General features: G+C 50.8%; 8 protein-coding genes across 8 annotated transcripts; 2 read left to right on the top strand and 6 right to left on the bottom strand.

The window, feature by feature from the left end:
* Positions 1 to 361: 361 nt before the first annotated feature.
* On the bottom strand, positions 362 to 1174 carry COCVIDRAFT_37255 (hypothetical protein; the record flags this gene model as incomplete). The annotated part of the gene is made up of 1 exon (XM_014701861.1): positions 362 to 1174. One exon carries the CDS (start codon positions 1172 to 1174, stop codon positions 362 to 364), a length of 813 nt encoding a protein of 270 aa, XP_014557347.1.
* Positions 1175 to 2907: 1733 nt separating this feature from the next.
* On the bottom strand, positions 2908 to 4578 carry COCVIDRAFT_97469 (hypothetical protein; the record flags this gene model as incomplete). Its single annotated transcript, XM_014701860.1, has 1 exon — positions 2908 to 4578. The coding sequence occupies one exon, from the start codon at positions 4576 to 4578 to the stop codon at positions 2908 to 2910; it is 1671 nt and encodes a 556-aa protein (XP_014557346.1).
* Positions 4579 to 6097: 1519 nt separating this feature from the next.
* COCVIDRAFT_97414 (hypothetical protein) lies at positions 6098 to 6277 on the top strand (the record flags this gene model as incomplete). Its single annotated transcript, XM_014701859.1, has 1 exon — positions 6098 to 6277. A coding segment is annotated over one exon (180 nt), but the record flags the coding sequence as incomplete, so codon positions are not given.
* A 1430-nt stretch (positions 6278 to 7707) lies between these two features.
* On the top strand, positions 7708 to 8658 carry COCVIDRAFT_37253 (hypothetical protein; the record flags this gene model as incomplete). The annotated part of the gene is made up of 1 exon (XM_014701858.1): positions 7708 to 8658. The coding sequence occupies one exon, from the start codon at positions 7708 to 7710 to the stop codon at positions 8656 to 8658; it is 951 nt and encodes a 316-aa protein (XP_014557344.1).
* Positions 8659 to 8879: 221 nt separating this feature from the next.
* On the bottom strand, positions 8880 to 10220 carry COCVIDRAFT_97593 (hypothetical protein; the record flags this gene model as incomplete). The annotated part of the gene is made up of 2 exons (XM_014701857.1): positions 8880 to 9842; positions 9909 to 10220. The coding sequence occupies 2 exons, from the start codon at positions 10218 to 10220 to the stop codon at positions 8880 to 8882; spliced, it is 1275 nt and encodes a 424-aa protein (XP_014557343.1).
* Positions 10221 to 11723: 1503 nt separating this feature from the next.
* COCVIDRAFT_15485 (hypothetical protein) lies at positions 11724 to 13196 on the bottom strand (the record flags this gene model as incomplete). The annotated part of the gene is made up of 4 exons (XM_014701767.1): positions 11724 to 12117; positions 12186 to 12783; positions 12837 to 13030; positions 13192 to 13196. The coding sequence occupies 4 exons, from the start codon at positions 13194 to 13196 to the stop codon at positions 11724 to 11726; spliced, it is 1191 nt and encodes a 396-aa protein (XP_014557253.1).
* Positions 13197 to 14213: 1017 nt separating this feature from the next.
* COCVIDRAFT_97499 (hypothetical protein) lies at positions 14214 to 15044 on the bottom strand (the record flags this gene model as incomplete). The annotated part of the gene is made up of 1 exon (XM_014701856.1): positions 14214 to 15044. The coding sequence occupies one exon, from the start codon at positions 15042 to 15044 to the stop codon at positions 14214 to 14216; it is 831 nt and encodes a 276-aa protein (XP_014557342.1).
* A 484-nt stretch (positions 15045 to 15528) lies between these two features.
* On the bottom strand, positions 15529 to 17827 carry COCVIDRAFT_15483 (hypothetical protein; the record flags this gene model as incomplete). Its single annotated transcript, XM_014701766.1, has 4 exons — positions 15529 to 16019; positions 16071 to 16307; positions 16362 to 16932; positions 16988 to 17827. The coding sequence occupies 4 exons, from the start codon at positions 17825 to 17827 to the stop codon at positions 15529 to 15531; spliced, it is 2139 nt and encodes a 712-aa protein (XP_014557252.1).
* Between the last annotated feature and the right edge of the window lie 1257 nt (positions 17828 to 19084).

Raw genomic sequence — 19084 nt, 5'->3', positions numbered from 1 at the left:
AATACTTCAATGTGCTTTATTATGACCCGCTCCGTGTTTATACCCCTGAAACAACTAGCTAGCTTTTAATTGATCTGGCTGCAAGGCGCAGGCAACCATATTGCTTGGGGCTGAGCTGAAGTGTTAATTCATACAAAGAGCTGTGACTCCAGCATACTTGTCTGCGCGATCACGGCAGGACCAGGAATCCACAATACTAGAATCGTCATATCGAGTAAATTTAATGCCATAAATTAAAATATTATACACGTCCAAAAGGAAAGCCGTCACTAAGAAACCGTGAACCCAAATAGAAACCCCAACCCCCCAAGAAAATAGAAACAAAGAAAAGAACCACCGTCACAATCCAAACACATGGGCATCAAGGCACATACGGCGGAGGCGCCACATCGCGCTCCCCCAACTCCGTCGAAACAGTCGGCGCATAATGCGGTCTCGCCTCCTCCCTCTCCTCCCCATACCTGCCATACCTCTCCCACCCCTCCACCTGCTCCGCCGTAGCCATCTCGTACGTCAACCCCGGCGACGTAGCCGTCGCACCAAACGCAGGTGTCGACATCGAGTATCCCTGGTTCCCATATACTCCGCCTCCTACTCCGAGGCCTCCACCGGCAGTAGGTGTCATGCAGGTGGGACTTTGTTCGCACACATCGTGTGGCCGCGAGCCGTTGGCGATGGGCATGCGGGAGAGGGTGGCGAAGGAGTCGGTACGTTGGAGCGAGGGCTGGATTATTATTTGGGGTTTCCGCTGGGGGACGGGGCGGCGCGGGATGGTGAAGCTTTGGGTTTGCGAGGGAGGACAAGGGCGCTGGTGCGGGGGTTGAGGTGGTGGGTGTTGGCTGTGGTGGTGGAAGTCCTGGGGATGGAGGGTTTGGGGAGTATAGAGCTGGGGACGGGGTTGGGGTGCTATTGCGTAGTAGGCGTATTTTTGGTGTGGGAGGGTTGGTTGGTGGTGTTGGGGTGGTTGTGGTGGGTGTTGGATGTTGTGATGCTGTTGTTGATATTGCTGTTGAAGTTGCTGGGGCTGCTGCTGTTTCGCGCAGATTGCACCGGGAAAGGTGTGATGTCTTTTTTGCTGAGAATCGTTTTCAGCCGTATTTGCTTGGTTCTTTTTGCGGTAATGCCGGTGGAGCAGGTAGCCGCCTGCGACTATCTCGAGACCGCCGAAGATCATGGTTGTGGGGTGAATTGGTACCGGGTAGGGTACGCTTCGTAAGGGAAAAAAAGCAGGGCTAGGGAGGGTAGCTGGAGCTGTGGAAAAGGATGCCTGCTAGGCAAGAGGTAAAATAGGTGACTGAGGCCATGACCATGGGCTTTGTGCTCAGCCTCTTTCTGTCACACGGGTTGTGGGAGCTATTGGGTGCCGCAGCTCCGAGCGTGGTGGCGGAGTCGAAGAGGTGTAGTTACGATAGCCAATCAACGCATTGCGCATACTTTACCGTATCCACATGCGGGCAACGCCCTCTGCCTCATCGCCCTGTCAACAATCAACCAGACTAATGTCCAAAAGAAATCCATAGGAATCATCGTGTGTTTCATCTTTCCAATCAGCTTTACAGCTTCATACAACAGTCAGATAATCACGCCTTGTCTTCTACTCAGACATGTAATGCATTGATATCTACACGAAGCGTAGCGCCCTGCCTAACAAACCCCTCCATAGTCAGCTGCACGAATTACATGACGTGATATCGTTTGAAGATCACTAACAAATACCTACTAGGGATACCAAAGGATATCCTTGTAGTTCATACATCGCTCCATTGGCTCCGCATCACACTATCGGTACAGATAAGAAGATCTAACAAATGACGAGAGCACAACCAAGTGGTCAGTTCTAATTCGAGACTAACAGTGCAGTAACTCTTGGAAAATACTCACAGTGCTTGAATTGTATAAGCAGGCATTACCCGAATCAATCGATATTGTGTTGACTTCTCCAATCAACCCCGCTACTGTATTATGCGCATGAGACATAATCAATCCGATAGTAGTCTCTTGCATACGGAGCTTACTCTTTGATAGCTAGGAACTAAACCCTGACCCTGCATCGACATACCCATTGAACATCTGTACCCCGATCATCCACACTTGGTGGACTAAAACAGCCGGATAAAAAATCACGTCAAATGTCAACCCGAGTCACTGCTAAAATCATAACAATGGATGTTAGGAGCTTTACAAAACATACAGAGTCCTCATGAAATGTGGCGTGAGTAATTTAACTACTTTTCAATAGCTAAGCAGTGCGTAATATTGTCTTTGTAGCGTAGTTGCATTGTCGTTGTAATACGAAGCGCAGCTTTTATCCGGCTATTTTGGTCCACCAAGAGCTTCCATCAGAAAGATTCGCTCTCAAACTCCAGCTTCTTTTTGACGCTAAGCGGCGGCTGATCAAAGTACCGAGACATTTTCCATACTGTCATAGCCAAATGTGAACCACGACTCTTGGCCTCTGGAAGCCTAAACTCCGCTTGTCTTGTGTCCTAAACTCTAGTTACGGTCATTCTCTTCAGTCACTCTTGCCAAGTGAGTCGATGATTCCTTGTTGAGGGTGGCTTCAACTTCCTAGGACTGCTGGGTTCATCAAAGTACTGGGATATCGATAACTATCAATTCGCAGGAAGAGTGTTGCAAGATTGCCGTGGCAAAAGTATGCCAAATAAGCGGTGAGTTCTTTTGGAGTATCTCCAACTAGAGTCTTGTGTAGAAATTGATGGGGTAGATAATGGTCCTAATGAGATGAAACCTTTTCTTGCTTGCGAACAGTATTGGGCGAGACTAATGTAGCCATGCATAGTAACAACAGAGTATCAATGGTTAAATAGACGGATTTGATGTATATTTCATTCGCTAAGCTGTTGAGAAGCCAACATGTTGCCAGGGTACTGCACCAGGCAAGTATGTTCAGGTCGAAGTAACTTTTCCACTCTCCAGATCCCCACTTTGCTCGACTCTAGCCAAGGGGGATGGCTCCTGGTTCAATTTTGTTCGTTTGATTCCAAACGACACCAAAAGTCCCAAAGCACCAACAACGGTGTACAGAATCCACACTCTCCTCAGTGGGCCCATAAAGCTTTGGTGGACGACCTCCTTCTGAGCCGCAGTAAGGTCGCCGATTTGGACACCTTGGGAAATCGCTTCACCGCTAACAAGCTTAGTGGCAAACTCTATAGAAATGCCGCTGTCTACTAGTCTTTGAAAATTGGGCACCGTCAGATACTGAAAGATTACCTGGCTCAGGACTAGACCAATAGCGCCCGATATCATGCGAACGAAGCCAAAAGCCGCTGTACCAGTAGCCATGTCGCTGTCTTGTATTTGTGTTTGCAGGGCGATAAGCGGAGCTGCGAAATTGGGGCCAAACCCGAGTCCAATGACGGCCAAGATGCCAATAACTTTTCCGAGATCAAACGATGCGTCGAAGATGATAAGAAGACCGACGCCAAGCGTCATCAAGAACAATCCTATCTGGAGTACTTCGATAAAGCGACCGATTTTTTCAATGACCCATCCTGATGTCAAAGAAACGATTGCCAGCGGTATTGCAACGGCGAGCATCAAGAGTCCAGTGGCTGCCGGACTCATTTCGAGGACGATTTGAAAGTAAAGCGGCAGGAAGTATGCCACTGAGTTGAATACCAAAGCGTCGCATGCACAAACACCCAGCGCGCTGAGGTTGCTGATGTCTTTGAATATGCGCAGGGGCATGATGGGACTGCCCCCGCGTTTGTCCTCCCACCACTGGGAGAATGGAAAGGCTACGAAGATTGCTGATCCAAGGACGATTAGTGAGATGACCATCGGGCTGGCATAGGAGCCACCGCTGCCCATCTGAAGACCGACCAGCAATAAGACGGCAGCAGTGATGATAGTAGTTATGCCAAGCCAGTCAACAGAAGCAAGGCCCTGAAGGAGTGGCGTTCTGGGATCGTGGAGTTCGAGAGTGAAGTAGAGCACAATGATTGAAATCGTAACAATCGGTATGTTGATGTAGAAACACCACTTCCAATTCAGCTCTTCGGCAAAGATACCGCCGAGCACTGGACCCAGAGCAGAGGCGAGTGCCCATGCTGCTCCAACCATGCCCATGTAGAAGGAGCGGTTGCGAATTGAAAACAAGTCACTGACACATACGTGGACCAGTACCACTACACCCCCGCCACCAAGACCCTGGACAGCTCGACCTGCAACCAGCATGGGGGCATTGACGCTCACTCCGCAGACAATGCTACCGCCCAGAAAGATGGAGTTTGCGATGAGCAAAACCGACTTTCTTCCAAAGACATCCGACAGTTTACCCCAGAAAGGTATCGATGCGGCATTGGTGAGAAGGTAAGCGGATCCGGTCCAGGCATAAAGTGAATCCGGAATTTGGAAAGACTGCGATATGGTAGGTAGGGCGGTAGGTATGAGAACCGTATCAAGAGCTACTAAAAACAGCGAAAGAGTAAGCGCGACGAATGCTGCCATTATCCGGAATGGCGTTCGACTATCAGCGGCTGGTGGGCTTTTGCTTGCGACCGATGAGCGGGGGCTGACGCCTGCAGGTTGCTGTTCCTCCTCTTTCACGCTCATCTCGTCCTTTTTGGACTGCATCGGCATCATCTCCACTGTGCTTGTAGCGTCATTTTGCGAATGGCTGGTATGCCCCGTCTGCGATATCAATTCCAGCGCGTCGGCTAGACTTGAATCCACGGTGGGCGTCTTAAGCATGGTGGCGAATGCTCAAGACTGTAGCGTAAACGTGACTTTGTTTATCACGCATCTGTCGTATGCGAGCAACTTGGGTATTTGTAGTCAGCCAAGGGCATACCTTGTAACTAGGCTATATCCGTTTCCAGCGCCACCTCATGTCATGATGAAGACCGACTAGCTATGCCAGCCATCAACAACCTTTGACCCCACCTATCTGCGTTTTATGAGCTCTCATACGTCTCTGGCAAGAATGCTTGCTGCAGACTGAATTAGTGTATGTTGAAATTGACGAGTAGCATAAGCTACAAACACTCGGTAAGTTTTGGCTTGGGAGGGTTAGCATTAGTGTGCATCAATCGGCTGCACAGATGCGGAACTACCCTACCTACAGATATTGGCTAATGTTAGACCTCTCACAGTTCATGCAGTAGTCGTAGTACAAACACGGGCCCCGAGAGCTTGTACCCTGACGCCACAAACGTTTCTTGTTGCGTATCCAATGGCGTTTCGTGCCGCGTTGTCTGCCTCAAGTTTGTCGTCAGTCTCTCAAACGAGCTCCTAGCGCCATGCTCGCAGTCTTTGACTCGCCTACTAATACTTCTGTTTGACTAAGATACACGACAGTAGTGCCGTGGCGAGATTACCTACAACTGGGTTTACTTCTTGTCCAACATCTGAACTATCGCCAGGTGAGTACACAGTGGCTGATGATGATGTGTAGAAGAGATGCTGGGTGGTCCACCTGAAGCCCGCATTTTATGGCACGATGTAACAGCAAACGTGCACGATATGACAAGGCATCCTTGGTTATTGCAACCGCCATTTCGGGAATAGGTAGTCTGCTGTAGCCAAGCAATTCGGGGCTTGCAGTGACGGTATCGGCAATGTATTAAGGGTGGAGTAGTACATGATCTTTCCTATTAGGGGATGTTGTCAATGAAATAGGGTAGTTGAGTGTTCTGAATCGCTTGTCCGGCTTGACGCCATGTGCCTGGTATGGAAAGCTACACCTCCAACAACTAGATTGATTCAGGAAACTTGGCTTGTGACACATTCTTTATTGAGCACTCTTATCCATCGGAAACGTTGCTTGTGCTTTTGCTTAACAGATGCGATCCGTCTGCACGTGAGCGGTGAAAGGCCCTCACAAGCGGTGACTCGCGTGTCGTGCGGCTCCGAGAGGATTCCCGTGCATACAGACTGCTGTGAAAGGTGCTGCTGCATTGTTTCAGGCTCGTTTACCTATGCTTATTGTAGAAGAAAAAGCATAGAGCGGCAATTACCGACACATGGCGCATGATAGCTATCGGCAGAATAAAATGTAGAGTATGTATACACAGATCCACAATACTTCATTATCTTGCAGCAAGGCTGGAGACGTACCCAATCATGGACAGATCCTGAGCTAGAGCGGGGTATGGATGGGATGGAGTACTTAACACTTGACCGTACTTTTCTTACGCTTTCGCCAGCCCCATGGATACCTGGACTTCGCAAAGGAGGACAGCCAATAACATCAGGACTTGGAGTGGATACCCGCATGGCGATCGTCCAGATCTCCCATGGGTCTGCAATTTGACGAGAAGGATTGCAGAAGCAAGGTCATTCCGTGGTATTCAAAGGTAATAGGCGGTTGTAACACAAAGGCGGAGAGAGCAAGCGCTAAGCGCCTGTGTTCCATGGCATCCACCCACGCAAGGGGGATCAACTGTATGGCACTATGTACTTGCAGTAGCTCTTTGTTAGAAGTTTGGTAATGCTTCCCGCAACTAAAATTGCGACTTATTGTCGATCACAACCGTTCGGTCGCGCCGCAGCCACGTAGTCGGTGGCGAGGTAACTCGAGCACTACATGTAGTGCTGCGCGGAGATGGATGGGATTGGATGCCAGGTTGAAGTGCATGTACCACGGTATGTCAGGAGAGCCGAAAGTATGGTGTCGGTGATAGATGGTGGAGAAAGGCTGAAGCAATACTAAAATCCCACCACGGTGCCTAGCAGTCGTGAAGATCCGCTCTTTTCATGGTATAGTATGGTTGGGGGCACTTTCAAGAAAGAAATTAGCATGATGCTGGTGTCTGCTATATTAATGTGGCTAGATTGGGCAAAGTGCGCATTTGGCGATAGTATTGAATGGCCGACTACGGGCAAAGGCATGCAGATAACGTGCACAAGGTTGGGTATGATGAAGATCTCCAGATGATACCGTGGTGATGCGGCAAGACAAGAAGGAACGCCGGGGAATCTGCGGCCCGATCCCGTCGTCACATCGCACAAAAGTAAACCCCGCACGTACTCTACATCTCATCCACCCACCTCTCTGCAAGAAAAGAAATGAAAAAAGAAACATGACTTGTCTGGTGAGCCGTTTAGCCATCTTGCAGGACGTTGTTCCAGATCTAATCTGGATGACTTGGCACTTATCTTATGACTATCGGTATCCGGTCTAAAGATTCAGGGACACGACTTCATTTCCGCCCACGAATCTTTTCAGGTTACTCCATGGCCGAGGAAGTCTTGAGGGCTTTCATGGCATGACGAAATCGCTGCTTACAACACGTTGCTATGATTACCACATCACCGCGGCTGCATAGACAGACACTATACAGGGCCACTATACCGCATCAACCCTAGTTGTCACGTGCTGATTACTATTCTCCACCTGACCATGCTGAAGTCACACAATCTCGGTAGTTATAGACCTCAGCTGAGTAATTAGCCATAATCGCCGAGGCGCAAAGTAACGATGCAGCGGCCGATGCAGCAGTTAGAAATGAACAACGTTTGTGGTATAGTGGCATCGAACGAAACTACAGCTCCGCCAAAGACCGAATTGACGACATTTGAAAGTAGGATTCAAGATGAGATTGAACAGATATAAAAGGTCATGATGAGAATATCAAAAAGCTCATCATACAGCACTATCCAGCTCGCACATCACCAACTCTTGAGCATTCATCCAAGAGCCAGCCTCCCCAACTCTCTCAAATCCCTATCCCCACCCCCAAAATGTCCATCCAAAAAGTCCTCATCCTCGGCGCAACAGGCTCGGTCGGCCGCCCCATCCTGACCGCACTCCTCGCCTCTCCCACCCTCCAAATAACAATCGGCACGCGCGCCAGCTCCCGTGCTACCTTCCCCCAGGGCATCCCCGTAAAAACCATCTCAGACGCCTTCACAACCGCTGAACTAACCACCCTCTTCACGGGCCAAGACGCCATCGTCGTCGCCCTATCTACTGCCCCCGTCACAGCCAGCGGCAAAGACAGCCTCGCCTTCCGCCTCATCGACGCCGCGCTCGCGGCAGGCGTGAAACGCTTCATCCCCAGCGAGTTTGGCGCGAATAACCTGGATCCACGGGCGAGAGCTCTCGTACCTACTTACGACATCAAGGGGGATATGCTATCCTACCTTATCGAAACCTGCGAGAAGAGCGGGGGTAAGATGACGTGGAGTAGTATCTGCTGCGGTAGCTGGCTCGACTGGGCGCTGAATCCCGCCCAATCTGGGAATTTCCTCGGGATTGATGTCAAGGCGAGGACGGCAAAGGTGTGGGATTCAGGCAATAACAAGTTTGCCGTTACGTCGAGTAAGAACACGGGCAGGGCGGTTGCGCAGGTGTTGCTCCACGCAGATGAGACGGCTAACAAGCAGATTTTTCTCTGCGATTTCATGGTTAGCATCAGGGAAATTGTGGGCGCCTTGGAGAAGGTGAGTGGGGAGACGTTCAGGATCGAGGACAAGGAGAGTAAGCCCGAGATCGAGGCGCTGAAGAAGAAGTATGAGAGTGGAGATGCGAGTGCGACGTTTGGACTCCTGGCATTGAGTTTCGGCGCGGATGTAGATGTTGGGTACGATTTTCCGGGTGAGCAGCAGGTCTGGAATGAGAAGTTGGGGTTGCCCAAGGTTACGCTGGAGGAGTTGGTGGAGGAAGCTATGCAGCTGGCGGAGAAGTCGTAAGACAGATGAAGTTTGAGAAACTAATCATTTACTTGGTTGATATGAATGAAAACTTTTCGAATTCCCTCCAGCAACCCCCGTAGAACGCCATACGATTCGATTTTGTAGCATACAAAATTCCCAAACGCCTCAACACCAAACCTGGCTAAACAATCAACGAGACATTGAAAGAACCCATCACATATCGTACACAACACCCTTCCGTGAATTGAGAATGAACCTCACGACTTCAACGCCACAGGACTCTTCGGCGGCGGCGTCTCCACGCCCACCGAATCGGCCCTCTTCCGCACCATCGTCGTCCCAGTCCCAGGCACAGTATTATCATACTCATACCACACTCCTTTTACCCGTCGATTCAGCTTCCTCGGCGGCGGACTAATCCGACTCGCAAGCACCCCACTCGATGTTGTTGACCCCACTGAGTGCAAACTCGCCGCATCAGAGCCCACCATGCTATGGTTGTTATGTGTGAAAGACTCGAAACTCTGTATCATGGATTGGCACGTCTGCGCGAGGTCTGATTGCGCTTTTGCTAGGGAATTGACGTGGGATAGCGTTGATGTGAGGAGATCTTTCGCTTCGTCCTGAGCTTTTTGGCTGCGTTCTTGAGCTTGGCGCGTTGATTCTTGCGATTTGAAATGTTTGTTGGAGAGGGCGATGTAGTGGGATGCGTTTTGGTCAACGAGAGACTGCAATTTGAGTTGGGAAGCGGAAATAGCTTTTATCTGGATGCTGTTTGATTCGTTGATTTCTTGCATTGCTTGTAGGCCGGTTGATTGGGCGACGGAGAGGGCGTGGACTTGTTCGGCGTTTGTTTCGACAATGTTGGCGAGGCGGGTGAGGCTTTCGGCGAGGCTGTCGAGGGCGGTGGTGTTTGGCTTTTCTTCGGACGGGGGAGGAGAAGGTGGGAGGGCGAGTGTGCCGTTGGCGTGTTGGATGGGAAGGACAACGGGGGAACAGGTGGGACTATCTTGGGAGGAGTAGAACCATTTGTTGCGGAGGTCGAAGAATTTTAGGTCGTCTTGTATGAGTTCCATGTCTTCGCTGCGCATGATGAAGAATTGGGGGCTCGGGCGGCGGGCGGACGAAGGGTAGTTTTGCTGGACAAGTTGCCACCATTGTGAGCATACGGCAGCCGAGGCGAATGTGAGGATGTACGGAGGCGAGGATGGGTAGTCGCTCTATGGGTTCTGTCAGTCTGGATGTCCAGGTATAGTGTCGCAAAGAATACAGCAAACACCACTTACTCGCTTCGCATAGGCATAGAAGAGAGTCTCGCCTTCCTCTGTCTCTACCCGTTTCTCTTCGGGAGGTCGACTATCACTCCACTTGCGTGGCGACATCGATCCAGTAGCCAACGGAGACTCTGTATTCATCATCAAGCCAGCTGCGAGCGAGATGCTGGGTTTCTTGCGTGTGGACTGGGTTCTTCGCTCTGGCGACGTCTGTCGTCGACTGTGTATGCGTCTTTCAAAATTCGAGGTGGTTGTTTGCTCAAATAGGGACTTGGACGAGTCCATAAGAGCCGTAAAGTCGGGCATGCTTTGTGGTCGCGACATGTCTGCGGTTGGTGCTAGTGGAGGGATGTCTGGGTCTGGGTCGGGAATGTAGTGGCAGCAAAAGACGTCGTCAAAGTTATTGGCTAAATGACACCTGAACGACATAAAGCTTCATGAGTTGTCGGCTGCTGTAGTGTAGTTGCTAAAGATAACAACACATCCGGACAAGGGTTGCTGAACAGTGGTAGTGAGTGTGTGGGAAGTGTGGGAACTGGTCCTCATCCTGGTCAATGACCTCACGGTAGCAGGGGATGCTTGGACGTGCATGCGCCATTGGGTGTTTTGGACTAGCGGAAGGCGGACCATCACTCTATCGAGTATCTCATTGAACAATGGCCCGTGGGAAAAGAATCGCACTGCGCGAGGCGTTGCCACCTCCTCGACGCCAGTTGATGCAAGATACAGCTGTTGTCCACCCATTCGACAGTCTCCGTCTCATGGCGCGAATGCAGGGGGACAGGTTGCACATTGGAAACATAAAGTTCAGGGGCGCACCAACGACCCTAGCGGTACAAATGAATATGGATGTGTGTGGATACGCCATACTGGCCTGTTGTTTGAGAAATTTCGCGTACGCGTCGGTGGCGATGACGGTTGCAGGAGTTTCGGCTTCCAGGGTAGGGTGGGGATGCGAGCGGGGAATGACGAGAGAGCACGTGCCTGGCGTCTTCACGACAGGGCCCTGGACCATTACCATCGATATTCTATGCAGATATTGAACAGGATTCCACGGCTATCTCTTGCCAGCACTCATGGTTTTTGTTTTTAGTGACAACCGCTGGCTGCATCGGTGTGTGCGTCATGGTTGCTTTTCCTGAAGCACACTCCGCTCAGCAAAACAACATCCCCATTGGACAATGCCGCACAACGGGGGCTGTAGCGCGGCCGAGTGCTCCTTGTTATCTGCCCATTCGGTTTCGAAAAGCAAAATATATTTCGTCTATCGGCACAACGGCAAGGCAAGACGTGTTAATGGATCCATGGATATCATGTGTGTTAATGTGTGTATTTGTTGTTGTAGCGCGACTGGTATTCCGAATGCAAGTAGCGTTTCTCGATAGACACCCGAAGAGCAGACCAGCGATGAGTTCGATGTTGCGAGATGTGTCGCCAACCGTATGTCACTGAATCACCCCTCCTTTACTGCGTATACCACCAAACCATTCCCCTCCTCACTTTATATGTCGTCGAACCATCCCTCCATCACTGAGTATACCATCGAATCATTGCCCTCCACTCATTACACCGCTGGATCATCACCCTTCCCCTCACGTCGATACACCGTATACACCTCCTCGTGAATGCCCATGTCCTTTTCCAGTCGGATCAATACCCCCCAGTAACAAGAGTGCTCAATGATCAAAAGTCCCTTCGAAAATATGCGCCCAAATGAATGAAAGAAAAAAACTATTCGTACTTACCATTCATATGCAGTGCAGTGCGTGCGTGACGGAATTCCAGGATGTAAAGAATCTGCGGCGCGAGAAACTCCTCCTCATGATCCTACTCTTCAACGCCCACCTTGACCTCGAAATGGTCCATATCTTTAAAGCCGTGCTGAGCCAGCCAATTGTCGGGGATTTCGGACTTGAACTCTGTCATCCAGGGTTCGGCCCTCTCCCTCCTGAAGATGATGTGTATGTATGGGTTTGGTACCACTGGGACACGGAACATCTGGACGTTTGGCGGGTAGATGCCATTCGCGGCGGGTATGGGAGTAGAGACCGCGAGGAGATCTTGAGGGATGGCACATCCTGGTGTTGAAACGTATCTTGTTGGTGGAGCGCGATGGATACGGACTGAAGCAAGAGACCGGCAGCGCAGAAGCTCTTCCCAGTGCTCGTTCGTGTCTGAGCAAGTCTGGTCTCTCTGAACTTGACGGCCAAGGAGGCGGTAGCTGTAATACAGTCAGCACATATGTTCCTTGCAAAGGCCTAGTTAGGTTGAAAAGTGCATGCGACTTACAAATCCTTTGTCTCTACATCGCCGTGCCATTGGTAGCCATCCGTTGCGTAGCCACTCGTCCCATAGCGACCGAACCCAACCTTCATTGAGAAGCCGTTTGCCCAAACCTCAATCAGAGGTAGTACTTCGATGCCTTTTGGGCCACGTTCTTCTTTGGTGGCCGTATCGCCAACTGCGACCGTGACATGGCCGGCGAAAGACAGGGTCGACTCGCGTTCTCCTGAAGGACCGATCGTGGCAAGCTCTTTGTCGGCAGAGAGGTAGAAGGCCTTGACATAACGGGGTATGTTGGCCACGTCAATGCCAATCTCCTGGTTGGTCAAGTAGAGAGGGCGAAACTCCCACCTGAGCTGTCGGCTCGCCTGCGTCAAGCCCCAAAATGGACGGTTAGTTTCTCGAGGAATGTTCTCGGAACCATTGGTGATGCTGCTGTCGCTTGACAGTCTTTCGTCGTGTTCCTGGGCGGTGATATCTGAGGCGAGGGTGCGGCTTCGGTCAAGTCTGGTACGGGGGCGTAGAGAGGCGATGCGTGGCCGGTGAACGAGCACGAGTTGGGTCTTCTCGGCGTGCATGTACTCGTAAATTCTATTCCGGATCTCTGTGATTATTTAGCTTGGACTGACTTTCGCCGTTGGAATCAGTGGTACTTACCTCCGGGGAGATCCAGGAACCGGGAGGATTTTGCACCTTCACGTTTTGCAACCTCAGTTGCCTCTGTCGTGTTTGTACCGGCTGTAGAAGCTTGGCGTTTTGTGCTTCTCTTGACTGACCGCTTCTGGATGCCGGCCGCAGCGGCGCGGCGAGAAGTCGAGGAAGGGTGAGGAGTCGAGCCAGAGCGAGTTGGTCTTCCCTTGTCAACAAGGTTCGCTTCATGCTTACCAGAGGTCCAATATCATACAAAAATATATGCAAAAACAACAACAACAACAACAACAACAACAACAACAACAAAAACACGAAAAGAAAATCTAAATTAAAACAACAACAGGGAGCGGGGGGTACCTACGCCATGTTGATATGTGTCAGTTCTCTGCTGTAACTTGACAGGACGTGAATTGTGGTCTATAGTGTGGTGGAGAAGGGAGCTTGCTGCGCGAGTTGCGTCTGGACTAGATAGCTGGAATCTTCTTGTGTCTTGAAAGATTTGTTCAGCTTGATCAAAAGGCTTCCTTGGGACTATCAGCCTCCAATTGTGGGTAGCAAAAGGACGAGAACAGTGGGGCGAGCGAAGATAAATATATATATACCCTTGGAGAGCCACGGACAAGTAAAGGTGAGCAAGAAATTTCTGCTGCAGGACAAAACGCCGGTGATAGTTAAAACTCGCAGTGATCAAGGGTCGAGGTGACCATGCGTTCACGGTGAGGTGAGCATTTCTCTTGGTGACTGGCAATGAGGTTGGTCTTTCATCAGCTTCATTGCGAACACTGAGTCCCGTACTGCTTAGGAAGAATTAGACCATCTTGTTTGGATCAATTTGTTTCATCAATAGCCAGAGTAGTAACTGTCAATCTCGAGAGGATCACAGCTATGCCATCGTGACTGCTATACCGCCAAGGATTTCGGTATGGAAGCAGCATCTTGAGGGATTTTAGCTAAAGCAAACGCAAAGGCCCATTCAGTGGAATGCAGACGCTCTACAAGGAGGGCAAAGTTAGTTCTGCATTGCTGTGGTAGATTTTTATGACGTACTCTACGAGTCACTGCTATTCCAGTCGGGCTCACACAGCTTTGAGGACATTGCTTGTTGTTGTGGGGAAGGGGGAAGGAGGAAGTGGAAGAAATGCTAACCTTGAGCATGGAGGAAGGATGGTAGTTTTGACGAGCAGACCCCTTAGGTAGCAAATATAAGCCTTATGTCAAAAAATGAGATTGGTTCCATACCTCAAAGGCCATTTTGTGTAGTGCTTAGTACTAGATTTGGTCAGACATCACTATTGCCACGTGGGTTGAGTTAGGGACCATGTACCAAAGAACAAAATTTCAGCTCATCAACTCATAAATTCATCTGCATCTCGTATCCCTGCCTTATGGCAGCACATATCCACCATCAATAATACAATCGCTTCCCGTCATATAACTCGACGCATCGCTCGCCAGATACAAAAACAGACCCTTGATCTCCTTAACATTTCCCTGTCGTCCAAGAGGAATCATGCGCAGTCCCTCGTTAATAACCAGTGGACCGGCACCCATCTTCGTGTCGAAGAATCCCGGGCTAACAATGTTCACCCTCGCAAACTCCCTCCACTCGCGTGCAAGCGACTTGCCCAGATGCGACACAAAAGCTTTTGTGCCGTTGTAGATTGGCTGGTCAACGGGCACATTGACAATGTGGGCCGAGATACTCGATGTGAGGATGAGGTTGCCGAATCCTTGCTTCTTGAAGACCTCGCCGGCGTACTTGGCGCAGTAGACTGGCCCGTCGACGTTGACACGCATGAGGTTGTGGTAGGACTCTAGTGTTTGGTCGAGTAGTGGCTTGCTATCTCCTGTACCTGCATTTGCTACGAAGCAGTCGATGCGGCCAAAGTCCTCGACAACCTGCTTGACGGCTTTTTCTACGGCAGCGGCATCGGTCTGGTCGACGCTGTACGCTTTTGTCTTGACGCCGTGCTCTTTTGCTAGGGTCTCCGCACGCTCGATGGCTTTGCTGTTGGAATTGTACCATAGGGCTACGTTGCCTCCTGCTTCAGCCATGGCATCTGCGACGGCACCGCCAATGCCCTCAGCGGCTCCATTGACGACAATGGTCTTGCCCTTCATGCTGAATTGTTGCATCACATTGGCGGGCGTATCAGGCACCGGCTTGGGAAAGCCAGCACGTGGCGTTTGGCATTCCTCCACTGACATAGACATGTTGGCGGTATTAATATGATGTAAGGCTTAAGTGAGAAATAGGGCTGTCCGAAATGAGGTGCCTATGGGAGGGTGTTGAGTGCCGAGATATGCAGTTGACGTGCAAGCCTTTTATACGTTTCTCTGAAATCCGGAAGAAATACCATTTCCAACGAATACGACAGACCATACTTGCCCCACGACCCCAATGCTGGGTGTGTCTGCGTCACGGGTAGGTGTTGTGGGGCAGACCTGGAGGACTGTCGTCCGGGGACTCGTTCTCATACGGCCCGATCTCTATTCCAAGACTAGACTGCACCTCGGCTAACCTTCCTTTGCCACAGGCCCGGCTTACTGAAAACGATGCTGTTGTGCACTCTGGCACTACATCTATCTCCATCGAGGCGCATGAGAAATGGAGCTTCGGGCAAAATGCCGCTTGAATTAAAGGTCTAATGATTTATTATATGTACAAGAAGAGAAGATTTGACGCCTTCAAACACCTTTACTGTTCCTTGCTCTTCTCCTGGTGCAGTCCTCCGTTTTCGCCGTTCATACTCTCCCGTTCTGTCGTCTCTCCACTCTCAGCCACTTCTGATCCTTTGCTCTCTTCGTCTCTCTTTCTGTCTTGGACGATATCCGGCGCCGGTGCAAACTTGCTCTTGGCTCGGATCCTCTTTCCATACAAGTAAAAGAATATAGGCATGGGTACCAACACTGCGGCTACACATCCAAGTAGTGTGCTTGCCCACTCGATGCCCATGCCCTCAAACATGAAGGTAGCGAAAAGGGGAAATACGCCTCCAAACATGGAGCGCATAAACGTGTTTGCGGCAATGGCTGAAGCAGCGAACATGAGATAGGCGTCCACAATGTAGTTGAGCAAAGAGAGGAAAATAGAGAAGATTCCGAATCCAGTAAAGAGACCAGAAAGGACGGGAACAATCCAGTGGACATTACCAGTGTAGCCTGACCAACCAAACCAGAAGAGGCCGGCTGTTGTGCGTTAGCAGGGGTCAACCGAAACCTTGTTAGACGAATACGTACCAGAAAAGAGGACGCCGCCGACCATGGCAATTGGTAAACGCCACTCTGGGACAGGAATATTGTTGTTTGCAGCCAGCTTCTTGGCGTATCGTGGGTTGTCACATACGACTACGATAAAAGCAATGATTTCACCAGCGACCATACCAAAGTACGCGAGGCCTCCGATGCCAGCACTCCAGCCATACACACGTTGGAAGACGAGAGCATAGGCAGTCAGGAAGAGGTAGAGCAGGCCATCTGGTAGAATTAGCATACCGCCCTGAAGCGAAGGACCACATTTCTTGGACTTACAGATAAAGCTCATGTAAATGGTGATGAGTAAGACGATGGGCTCTGTGAACAGGATGCGCATGGGCCTGCTGACGTTTTTAATAATCAACTCCTTAAAATCAACCTCAATCTCCTCTTGCTTTGCGTGTATACCCCAGTTCTTTGTTCGACGTCGGAGCTCGCTTGCCTTGTTGATGAGTATGACGGGTGGGTACGTCTCTTCCAAGAAGAACAACAGTAACGCAAACGCCAGGAATCCCATGAAACTCGAAACGTATTCGGTCCACCTCCATCCAAGGTAGCTTTGCGTAATGAAGCCACCGATAAACGGGGCAAGTAAAGGACCCATGAAAACCGTGGCAGAAAAGACGGCGACAGCTAGACCACGGAGCCGGTTGTCAAACATGTCGGCGAAGACAGCTGCGACAATGGCCAGTGGTGATGATCCAAAGAGACCGGCGAAAAAACGGGAAATCATAATGGTTTGGAGATCTTTGGCTACGGCGACAGCGATGCTGAAGATGGCGAATCCAAGGGCGGCGATGATGAGAGGAGGTTTTCGGCCGTATAGCTCGGAGAAAGGTGCCCACATCTGCAGGTTGTTAGTACGTTATGTCTCTGGTTGCGTGGCGTGGATATGTACATACCAAAGGTCCAAAGGCATATCCAAAGACGAACAAACTCGTACCCAGCGTGCCTACAACATTTGCGACACCAAACTGGCGAGAGACGGGAATTGTTGCAGCTGAAAAGATGCTGGAGCCCATGGTGGCAGCGAGCGCATCAAAAGCCAGCATAGCACCGATTCCTAGCTTCTTCTTCATGGGCCAATTTTGCGGGTGTAGTGGGTCATCTACGCCATCAAACTCAACGACATATTCTTCCCTGTCGGGCAGAGGCGGAGGAAACGGCTTGCCAGCACCAAGGTTGGGCAGGGGCTTCTCGGTGCGACGTCGTGTGAGGGTTCTGGACAAACGTGAATCGGATGGAGAGGCTCCAACGGTGCCTGCATGCTGGCTGCGATGTGTTTCTATGCGGCGGATGGCTTCAGGGTGACGTTCGGTAGGGTGCAGGGTGAGGTAGTTTGCGCTCGAGGTCTGCGAGTTGACAGTCGGTCGGCGATCGCGTGCGGGCGTCGAATGTGCGGTACGGATTTCCTCGAGGCGGGCGCCATGTGTCGAGGCCGAACTTGTAGAGCTCGTAGTCGAGGTAGAGGATGTGCTGTGGCGTGACAGAGGCGATGCGACTTCCTCTACTTCCTCTCTCACAGGTGTTGCTTCTTCCTCGCGTGGGGCTAGCGACTCGCTCGCTCTGCGCTCTCCACGCTCATGGGCTGCAATGTTGCGCTCACGCTCAGCAAGAGTCTGGTCGTGCATGTGGCGCTGGTGGTACTGCTCGCGAAACTGGCGATTGGGATCCCATGTTGAATAGACTTCTGGATTCGCATTGGCCTCGTTGCGCAGAACCTCGTAGTCTTCCTCCTGCATGGTGGTGGCACGCTTGTCTTTGGTCCAAATCTGGCAGCAGTTTTTGGTGGTGGTTGAGTGCAGGAAAGAAAACAATCTTGGGCAGCCCGAAACTAGCCACTCAATGCCGACAGTTCGAGCCTGACGTCGGACGATCGTAGTGGAGCTGGTGGATCTTGCCTACTAGTACGCGACGGGAGGGCTATTTAGTCTTGTCGTATATCCGGGAGTTGGGCGCGGCTGGTGTCGCAGCTTGACGGCCCTATTGTTGCAGCCGGCCATTGGAAAGAGAGACACTCCATATACTCGAGCACATAGCTGTGGGCCCGATAGTGTCGTCGATCTAGCCATGACCATTGCTGTGTCACCACCCAAACGAGCAAAAAAAGTTTGGGTTCGAGTATGGAAGTGTGGCTGAGTAAGCCATAAGTGGCTGACCGAGCGCAGGCGGTGAGGCGCGGCCGAAGTTTATTGGTGGGCAGAACGGGCGCAACAGGAACAAATCTTTGCCGTGCACATACGTCACTCGACCAACATGCTCGGTAAGCCCCTCAACACCAAAGCACTGCCGTCACTGTGCATCAGCGCCTGGCATTGATTCGGCTCGCAGCCGGGGGAGTGATTACGTAGCATTCCTTCTTCTCTTTCGTACGTATGTACACAAGTACTGAGTACACGAGCCTTCTAACAACCGCCTAGCAGATCCGCAGGTCCTCGGAACACCCCTTGTGCAACATGGCCCAATCACAACGCCCCACCCGCCATTAATAACAGTGCCACACAGACCATGCCTTCAGTGAGCCCCTCTTATTTTATTCTGCGTCCACTCGGCCAAGCTAGGGACATACACATCACATACGTACTGCACTACCTACGCCTAGTCTTCAGTAATAAGGCCCCATTGATCTGGTGCAGCCAGATCGATGAGCGTATATATGGGCACTCCGTGCAGCCAGATCAGCCAGATTGATAGCTATATAGGCAGCCAGTATAGCTATCATACTTCCATCTTCTTCTTTTATAGTACTAGTCTTTATTATAAAAGTTTTAGTTTCGTAATTTTCAAGTTTGAATTTAGTGGTTATGAATTCCGACCTTTGGGGCGTAATCGTCACCCGTAGATAGGCCCTAAGTATTTAGGCAAGATCAAACGTCGTTGCTCCCTGATTGCAGAAGGCAGGGCACACCACCTCAGGTCGGCAGTGGCCCCTAAGCTCTTGCCACCTGTCGTGTATTGTCAGCTCCTTTGTCCTGCAAGCCCAACATTTTGCCCAAAGG

The sequence above is a fragment of the Bipolaris victoriae genome, assembly GCF_000527765.1.
Source record: "Bipolaris victoriae FI3 unplaced genomic scaffold scaffold_36, whole genome shotgun sequence".
NCBI classification, from domain to species: domain Eukaryota; kingdom Fungi; phylum Ascomycota; class Dothideomycetes; order Pleosporales; family Pleosporaceae; genus Bipolaris; species Bipolaris victoriae.
Note: the sequence above shows the minus strand (reverse complement) of the source record. Positions and strands in the feature narration are given on the sequence as shown.